General features: G+C 39.2%; 2 protein-coding genes across 2 annotated transcripts in view; one reads left to right on the top strand and one right to left on the bottom strand.

Annotated features, from left to right (window-relative positions):
• LOC107573841 (uncharacterized) overlaps window positions 1-65 on the bottom strand; it is a gene marked incomplete at its 3' end in the record, with an annotated part of 9056 nt that extends 8991 nt beyond the window's left edge. Inside the window, exon 1 of the mRNA XM_016260289.1 lies at window positions 48-65. Coding sequence (XP_016115775.1) covers window positions 48-65 — 18 coding nt within the window. The remainder of the gene's footprint in view (window positions 1-47) is intronic.
• Window positions 66-4368: 4303 nt separating this feature from the next.
• The window catches only part of LOC107573840 (selenocysteine insertion sequence-binding protein 2-like), a 10931-nt gene continuing 5387 nt past the window's right edge, over window positions 4369-9912 (top strand). The window contains exons 1-8 of the mRNA XM_016260288.1: window positions 4369-4389; window positions 6857-7023; window positions 8062-8377; window positions 8452-8572; window positions 8646-8863; window positions 8982-9006; window positions 9566-9678; window positions 9758-9856. Coding sequence (XP_016115774.1) covers window positions 4369-4389; window positions 6857-7023; window positions 8062-8377; window positions 8452-8572; window positions 8646-8863; window positions 8982-9006; window positions 9566-9678; window positions 9758-9856 — 1080 coding nt within the window. The remainder of the gene's footprint in view (window positions 4390-6856; window positions 7024-8061; window positions 8378-8451; window positions 8573-8645; window positions 8864-8981; window positions 9007-9565; window positions 9679-9757; window positions 9857-9912) is intronic.

The raw sequence follows: 9912 nt of genomic DNA, 5'->3' as shown, positions 1-9912 counted from the left end.
CTCTCTCGCTCTCGCTCTCGCTCTCGCTCTCGCTCTCGCTCTCTCACTCTCTCTCTCTCGTTCATCTGTACTGAGTCTCTGGAGATCTTCTGTCATTCAAGAGTTCTGCATGTTTTTCGCCTCTGTGTTTAATTATCACTTTTTTGGGTTAATTCTATGCATTTATACCACCCTCAGTTTTACCGTGTTTAAAGGGGTAGTGCGTTCATCAGCCGCGAGTCTTGATGCGTGATGTTGAGCCGAATCAAGTCCACTTTTTACAAATTGTTGATGTTTGTAACAAGGCTGCCCAATTAATAAAATTTCTAATCGTGATTACAATTACAGATGCCACAGTTACGTAATCGTTCAAAGTCCACATATTATTCTGCGTGCTTAAGATGAGTTTTGTTTAAAAAACAGCATATTTGAAAAATATGCTGTTTATTTATTAAATACATTTATATATAATATAATTATATACATGTAAATATTTTCAATATATAAACTGTATGTGTGTGTATTTATATATAGGCCTACATAATAAATAAACGCTACACATGCATACACAGGGTTTCTCCATTGCATTAATTTCAGTTTTAGTATAACATTATAAAACCATGCATACTTTTACTTTTTTTTTATTTAAAGAAGAAACCAATCCTATGTATAGTTGACGTTTGAGGCTTAGTACTAGAGAAAAGCAATAAAAGTGAGTGTTTTCAGCTTGTTTATTTTCATATGAATATACGGCATGCTGTTGCGTCAAACAATGGTATAAACATCATTCAATGTAAATTGTGATAATCATAATTAATAATCGCAATTACAGTTTCAAGGGAATAATCGACAATTACGATTTTTGTCATAATCGTGCAGCCCTAGTTTGTAATGTATTAATGCTGTATTGTCATAGTGCTCGGTTTAAATCTGGCCGATAGGAGAGTTTGCATTTGGAGACGATTATAAAGAAATGATTATCTGCGTGGACTGATGTTACCATCTGTGATCTGATTGGACGAGAGAGCAGAACTGTGTGTGATGTCACAATCGGAAGAGTGTACAGAGCTCCGCCCACCACCTACAGATGAACAAATACTGCTGTGTGCTATAACACACACTCCATTCACACACACACACACACACACACACGGTCAGCGCTCTGGATCTCAGCATCAGATGTGCCTTTGTTTCTGAATGATTGTGTGTGTGTCATCAGGGAATCAGGATGTTGTCATTATTATTATTTTCCATTACATTATTATCATATTGATTGATTCATGTGTGATCAGGAACAGTCTCTCTTACATTCATTCTCAATGGAAATGAATGTGCATATTTCAAATGAATGTTTATATTTCACGTTTTGCAGACAGTTTACAGTGAATGTTTAGATGGAGCACATAAGATGTACACAGAGACATGCATGCATACATTATACTGTTAACATTTATAGGGTGATATGAACACATGAACACATAAACAATCTCTAGAACTGCTCTGAGTCACTTCATGAGCATTTGACCGTTTCATTTGAGAGAAACTATCGTCATCTCATACGCACACAGAGATTTATTCACGGCAACCCGTCAAAATAAAAGTTCGGTTTAACTTGAAGAAATGATTGTGCCTGAAATATATTACTGTTGATCAGTAGAATGTACGTAATACTACTACTACTAAAATTATTAAAAGTAAATTTTTTAAGGAATAATTAAACAATATTTCTTTCATGTTTTAATGTTAATCGTAAATCCCCTTTGTTTACCAAAAGTTTAAGTTTGTTTAATTTTTATTTGGTTAAAAGATTAATTAAAATAATGTTTTATGCCTTCATTTGATAACCAGAAAAATACAAAACGACGAATTTCTGAGGGAAGGGGGAGACAATATTTCATAGGCTATTATAAAAATTAATTTTAATACATTTAGTTTTTATGAAAAAAAAAGTTGTTTAATGCATTTTTGTAAATGACATAAAAGTCAACTTTGAATAAATTGATTGTATAAGTTTAATAATTTTGTAAATGTCATTTAACCATTAAAAAAAAGTCCAGAGAAATTAAAATGGAAAAAAACTTTCTTCATTTTGTGCTTTTCCTCCCTTATATTATCTATAATTTAGTGATTTTAGTCTGTCCTGCTACTGGTCTTCTGTTTTTATTTCGTAAAAAAAATAAAAGTGTGTTTATAACACATATTTTAAAGCTGTTGGTGCACATAAAGCCATACATTTCAGAAAACTCTGCTGGAATCGTGACCCCAGAATGAACCCAATAGAGAGAGGTTCACACGTGATGGTCGAGATGAGGAAGTGTCAGCGTGACGTGGTTAATCATTAGCTCGTCCTGCTTCACGAGATAACTGAGAATGATCACGATCTCGTTTTTATAAAAATTAATTTTAATACATTTAGTTTTTATGAAAAAAAAAGTTGTTTAATGCATTTTTGTAAATGACATAAAAGTCAACTTTGAATAAATTGATTGTATAAGTTTAATAATTTTGTAAATGTCATTTAACCATTAAAAAAAAGTCCAGAGAAATTAAAATGGAAAAAAACTTTCTTCATTTTGTGCTTTTCCTCCCTTATATTATCTATAATTTAGTGATTTTAGTCTGTCCTGCTACTGGTCTTCTGTTTTTATTTCGTAAAAAAAATAAAAGTGTGTTTATAACACATATTTTAAAGCTGTTGGTGCACATAAAGCCATACATTTCAGAAAACTCTGCTGGAATCGTGACCCCAGAATGAACCCAATAGAGAGAGGTTCACACGTGATGGTCGAGATGAGGAAGTGTCAGCGTGACGTGGTTAATCATTAGCTCGTCCTGCTTCACGAGATAACTGAGAATGATCGCGATCTCGTTTGTTTGTTTGTTTCACCTGAGACGTTCAGGAATGTGTCACATGCTCACATTGCTTCTGGGTTCCTGTTTGAGTGACGTCCCGCTGAAACCTTACTGGACGAACATGTCCCTTCCGACGTCATTACTCACCTGTGTGATGCTTTTCTGTTTTGAACCTGCTAAACGTTCAGGAGCTCGCAGGTGCTTCAGGTGGGGTGCTGTGAGTCCCGTCTCGCTCTCGAGTGGCCCGAGATTCACAACAGTGTACTTGCACACTCTGTTTGTATGAGTAGTATGCGATGCTGAATTCAGCCACAGACACATGAGCGTGATGCAGGGGAATTTCTGGAGGAGGAAATGCGTGTGTTTCCCACACAGATCAGCATTTCATATCAGACACACGCCTCCCTTAATGCAGTAAATCTGTCAAATGAAAATTGTGAATAGGCTATTCTAATAATTTAGCCTCGTTCGAGCCACAAAATACAGTGGCTGCAGTGGATCACGTTTATGGACATAATATAAACATAAAAGAACTATGTTCTTTGCATTAAACTGCATGTGTGTGTATAACTATTTATGCAATTTGTAAAATTATTTTTGTTTCAAATGTTTTAACAGACAGTCCTGTTATTCCTTTGCTTTGAATAAACAGTTTAATGTGCTGCTTGATTTGGTTTATGTTTGTTTAAAATGCCCTCTTGTGGTAAGCAGCATTTTCCCCTGACTAAAATTTCCTGTAAAATTTGAATATTAGTCATTTTTAAGTTTTAAGTTAAAATTGTTGTGAATGTAGTTTTTTGGGCTATCGGCAGCGTTCCTGCTGTTTCATGTGCTCGTGTGTTTAAATACACGTGTGTGTGTTTCAGGATGTGAAGCTCTCTGCTGAAGTAGAACCGTTTATCCCTCAGAAGAAAGGTGTTGAAGCATCATTATTACCCATGAGTCTGTGCGGTGAGGGAGGAGCTGAGCCCACACAAATCCAGCTTGTACTATTCTAAACGATCACTTTAGGATGAATCACGTGTTGCATTCCTCATTTCTAAGTCACTTTGGAGAAAAGGGTCTGCTAAATTAATAAATGTGGTTCAATTTCCAGAAAAAAAAAAAAAAGTATATTTGCTATCATTTGCTGCATTTGTCAACTTTTAGGAGAACATTAGCTTGCAAATGATCTCAAAGTTAACAGGCATTAACTAATAGGTCTTTACATTTTAAATTTGATATGTGACTAGAGCTGCACAATTAATCGAATTTCTAATCGCAATTACAATTACGGATGCCACAGTTAATCATTGAAAGTCCACTTATGTTATTCTGCATGCTTAAGATGTGTTTTTTTCTTTCTACAGCTTATCTTAAGGGTTTTTCCATTGTTTTAATTTGAGCATAACGTTATAATACCATGCATACTTTTACTTTTTTTTTATTTAAAGAAGAAACCAATCCTATGTATAGTTGACGTTTGAGGCTTAGTACTAGAGAAAAGCAATAAAAGTGAGTGTTTTCAGCTTGTTTATTTTCATATGAATATACGGCATGCTGTTGCGTCAAACAATGGTATAAACATCATTCAATGTAAATTGTGATAATCATAATTAATAATCGCAATTACAGTTTCAAGGGAATAATCGACAATTACGATTTTTGTCATAATCGTGCAGCCCTAGTTTGTAATGTATTAATGCTGTATTGTCATAGTGCTCGGTTTAAATCTGGCCGATAGGAGAGTTTGCATTTGGAGACGATTATAAAGAAATGATTATCTGCGTGGACTGATGTTACCATCTGTGATCTGATTGGACGAGAGAGCAGAACTGTGTGTGATGTCACAATCGGAAGAGTGTACAGAGCTCCGCCCACCACCTACAGATGAACAAATACTGCTGTGTGCTATAACACACACTCCATTCACACACACACACACACACACACACGGTCAGCGCTCTGGATCTCAGCATCAGATGTGCCTTTGTTTCTGAATGATTGTGTGTGTGTCATCAGGGAATCAGGATGTTGTCATTATTATTATTTTCCATTACATTATTATCATATTGATTGATTCATGTGTGATCAGGAACAGTCTCTCTTACATTCATTCTCAATGGAAATGAATGTGCATATTTCAAATGAATGTTTATATTTCACGTTTTGCAGACAGTTTACAGTGAATGTTTAGATGGAGCACATAAGATGTACACAGAGACATGCATGCATACATTATACTGTTAACATTTATAGGGTGATATGAACACATGAACACATAAACAATCTCTAGAACTGCTCTGAGTCACTTCATGAGCATTTGACCGTTTCATTTGAGAGAAACTATCGTCATCTCATACGCACACAGAGATTTATTCACGGCAACCCGTCAAAATAAAAGTTCGGTTTAACTTGAAGAAATGATTGTGCCTGAAATATATTACTGTTGATCAGTAGAATGTACGTAATACTACTACTACTAAAATTATTAAAAGTAAATTTTTTAAGGAATAATTAAACAATATTTCTTTCATGTTTTAATGTTAATCGTAAATCCCCTTTGTTTACCAAAAGTTTAAGTTTGTTTAATTTTTATTTGGTTAAAAGATTAATTAAAATAATGTTTTATGCCTTCATTTGATAACCAGAAAAATACAAAACGACGAATTTCTGAGGGAAGGGGGAGACAATATTTCATAGGCTATTATAAAAATTAATTTTAATACATTTAGTTTTTATGAAAAAAAAAGTTGTTTAATGCATTTTTGTAAATGACATAAAAGTCAACTTTGAATAAATTGATTGTATAAGTTTAATAATTTTGTAAATGTCATTTAACCATTAAAAAAAAGTCCAGAGAAATTAAAATGGAAAAAAACTTTCTTCATTTTGTGCTTTTCCTCCCTTATATTATCTATAATTTAGTGATTTTAGTCTGTCCTGCTACTGGTCTTCTGTTTTTATTTCGTAAAAAAAATAAAAGTGTGTTTATAACACATATTTTAAAGCTGTTGGTGCACATAAAGCCATACATTTCAGAAAACTCTGCTGGAATCGTGACCCCAGAATGAACCCAATAGAGAGAGGTTCACACGTGATGGTCGAGATGAGGAAGTGTCAGCGTGACGTGGTTAATCATTAGCTCGTCCTGCTTCACGAGATAACTGAGAATGATCACGATCTCGTTTGTTTGTTTGTTTGTTTCACCTGAGACGTTCAGGAATGTGTCACATGCTCACATTGCTTCTGGGTTCCTGTTTGAGTGACGTCCCGCTGAAACCTTACTGGACGAACATGTCCCTTCCGACGTCATTACTCACCTGTGTGATGCTTTTCTGTTTTGAACCTGCTAAACGTTCAGGAGCTCGCAGGTGCTTCAGGTGGGGTGCTGTGAGTCCCGTCTCGCTCTCGAGTGGCCCGAGATTCACAACAGTGTACTTGCACACTCTGTTTGTATGAGTAGTATGCGATGCTGAATTCAGCCACAGACACATGAGCGTGATGCAGGGGAATTTCTGGAGGAGGAAATGCGTGTGTTTCCCGCACAGATCAGCATTTCATATCAGACACACGCCTCCCTTAATGCAGTAAATCTGTCAAATGAAAATTGTGAATAGGCTATTCTAATAATTTAGCCTCGTTCGAGCCACAAAATACAGTGGCTGCAGTGGATCACGTTTATGGACATAATATAAACATAAAAGAACTATGTTCTTTGCATTAAACTGCATGTGTGTGTATAACTATTTATGCAATTTGTAAAATTATTTTTGTTTCAAATGTTTTAACAGACAGTCCTGTTATTCCTTTGCTTTGAATAAACGGTTTAATGTGCTGCTTGATTTGGTTTATGTTTGTTTAAAGTGCCCTCTTGTGGTAAGCAGCATTTTCCCCTGACTAAAATTTCCTGTAAAATTTGAATATTAGTCATTTTTAAGTTAAAATTGTTGTGAATGTAGTTTTTTGGGCTATCGGCAGCGTTCCTGCTGTTTCATGTGCTCGTGTGTTTAAATACACGTGTGTGTGTGTGTGTGTGTTTCAGGATGTGAAGCTCTCTGCTGAAGTAGAACCGTTTATCCCTCAGAAGAAAGGTGTTGAAGCATCATTATTACCCATGAGTCTGTGCGGTGAGGGAGGAGCTGAGCCCACACAAATCCCCTCCTACCTGATCACCTGCTACCCCTTTGTACAGGAGAATCAGAACAACAGGTACACACACATACACACACACGCTCATTTATACACACACACACACACACACACACACACTCTCATTGAACCGTTTATCCCTCAGAAGAAAGGTGTTGAAGCATCATTATTACCCATGAGTCTGTGCGGTGAGGGAGGAGCTGAGCCCACACAAATCCCCTCCTACCTGATCACCTGCTACCCCTTTGTACAGGAGAATCAGAACAACAGGTACACACACATACACACACACGCACGCTCATTTATACACACACACACACACACACACACTCTCTCTCTCACACACACACTCTCATTTATACACACACACACACACACACACACACACTCTCACACACTCTCACACACACACTCTCTCACACACACTCTCATTTACTCAAACATTGTTTTTCTATCAGGTTAATAATATCGAATGATATGAAACCTGTGCAAAGCACTAGATTTAAATACAGACATGGTTTTGCTGATTTCGAAGCGTCTTTAACTACTGAGGTTTGCCTCACTAGTCTGTTCTCAGCAGGTCTTACTGATGATATTTTGGACCTCATAAGTATAAACCTGCACACACACACAGCATTAATAACCTTAATAAACTTGATTAAATCATGTAAATCATGTAAAGTGTCCTCATTGCCTGTGGTCTAGTGTGATATGTTTATGAAATTACTTCATGCATATCGGTGTGTGATTGCCTCTGTTCCCAATGGATTCTGCTTCTTTTCCTTCCTGTTCACTTTGAATTGGTGGAAGTGCACACTGTGTGCCTGTGTGTGAGTGTGATTGTGATTGTGAGTGTGTGTGTGTGTGTGTGTGTGTGTGTGTGTGAGAGAGTGTGTCTGTGTGTGTGTCACAGCTGAATCACAGTGTGGAAATGGAAAAAACGGACAGTTTTCAAACAGTTTTTCCTGTCTGCCATTGGTCAGACCAGCACACAGTCCCGCCCCAAACACATTTGTCTTGATAGTCCTACCCAGAAGCCTCTGAAGTGCTGTTAGACACGTGTTCCCTTTATAATCTGAGATTGTGTCTGTGGTTCAGTCGGCAGATGCCTGTGTATAACGGAGATCACCGCTGGCAGCAGCTCAACCCGAGCCCCGGCGGGCCGTACCTGGCGTACCCGTTCCTGTCATCCCCGCAGCCCCCCGTCACCAGTGATTACCCCACATACTACCACACCATCATGCCCACACCCTGCCCTCCTGTCATGGGCTTCTACCAGCCCTTCCCGGGGCCGTATGCGGGGCCCCTGCAGGCCGGCGTTCTGAACCCCGTGTCTGACTGCAGCGAGCGGCCGCTGCCACAGAGCCAGACGCAGAGAGGAAGAGGCGTCTCACGAAACCCCGTCCCACACAAGGTACGAGATGACACCTGAACCCACACACTCACTGCTCACTAGTGTAAACTAACGCTCACTTGCGTCACTCACAGCAGCCGGTGAGAGCCAAGCGTCTCGTGATGCGGAGTGTGGCGGTACAGAAGGAGGTGTGTGCCGCCGGGCCTGATGGGAGATCCAAGACAGTGCTGCTGGTGGATGCGGCACAGCAGACAGGTACTGAGCTGACCTTTGACCTTTAGTCCTGAACTACTGACCCCTGAGCACACTGCTCCGCGTGTGGTTTCAGATTTCCCCGGCGAGGCGTCTGGCAGTGTCAGATGTGCGTCGGATCAGGCGAGTCCTCAGCAGTGGAAGAAAGCTCAGCGCAGATGCACGTCTCAGCAGGAGTCGTCCAGCGAGCAGGGAGCCAGCGAGGCCGACATCGACAGCGACAGCGGCTACTGCAGCCCCAAACACAACCAGGGAGCCGCCAACACCTCCACCAATCAGCACACGGCTGCCGCGGTACGTTCAGCTCGTCTGGCCTGAGACACATGTCTGTTTGATTTCATTATGGTGAGAGTTGTTGTGGTTGCTGTTCTCTCATCTGTGTATGGGTGTGTGTGTTTGTGTGTGTTTGCAGGCTGTGGACGCTGGCGTCATGACAGGTAAGATCCTTACCTTCCACCTGAACTCTCATGAGTGACCGCAACATGATCAAAAACTACACACCAAGAACTAAAGCTGTAACCGTAAAGTTGTAATAATCGCTCAAACTCTAAGAGAATAGTGAGTCCACACCATGACTATAACGATAACAACACAGAGGAATGATATCGCTGGAGTCACTTTCAAAGCAGTGAACTGTTCATTATGAATGATAAAAACATTGACAGCCAATCAGAATCCATCTGACTTTAAAGAGCTTCAGCATTTAAAGCAGCAGACGACAAAACTGAAGTGCTCTAATAAACAGAACGATAACGTCTGTTATCGTTATTGTTCAGTTATCGTTATAATTGTTGTTATAGTGATCATCATTATAGTTACAGTTATTGTTATATTTGTCATCATAGTTAGAATTATAGTTAGCCTCATAGATATCGTTAAAGTTATCACTGTAGCTATTGTTAATGTTATAGTTGTAGTTATCACTATGGTTCCTATAGATATGATTCCTGAACTGAACTTGTGTGTGTGTGTGTGTGTGTGTGTGTGTGTGTGCAGGTGCAGCTGTTAGCTGGGGGAATGTAGCCTCACAGACCGTCCAGAAGCCGTGGACAGATAGGAACACAGCGTATCACAGAGGCAGAACACCCGAGCAGAGGAACTACACACAGGTAACACTCGAGTGTCACACACATCACATGACATGCTGCTTTGACAAATCTGACTTATTCTACATCATCTGACCCACAGGACTTCCAGATGAGCTTTGGAGGTCGTGCAGGAGGACAGAGATCAACTCCTTCAGAGACACCCAACACACACCTCACACCTGAGCCACTGTACTTTCAGGTACACTCACACACACGCACTCTCTCTCACACACACACACACACACACGCACACGC

This window comes from Sinocyclocheilus grahami, unplaced genomic scaffold, assembly GCF_001515645.1.
Source record: "Sinocyclocheilus grahami isolate Dianchi unplaced genomic scaffold, SAMN03320097.WGS_v1.1 scaffold2048.1, whole genome shotgun sequence".
In the NCBI taxonomy this organism is placed as follows: Eukaryota; Metazoa; Chordata; class Actinopteri; order Cypriniformes; family Cyprinidae; genus Sinocyclocheilus; species Sinocyclocheilus grahami.
The sequence above is the reverse complement of the archived record's forward strand: the minus strand, read 5'-3'. Positions and strand labels throughout refer to the sequence as shown.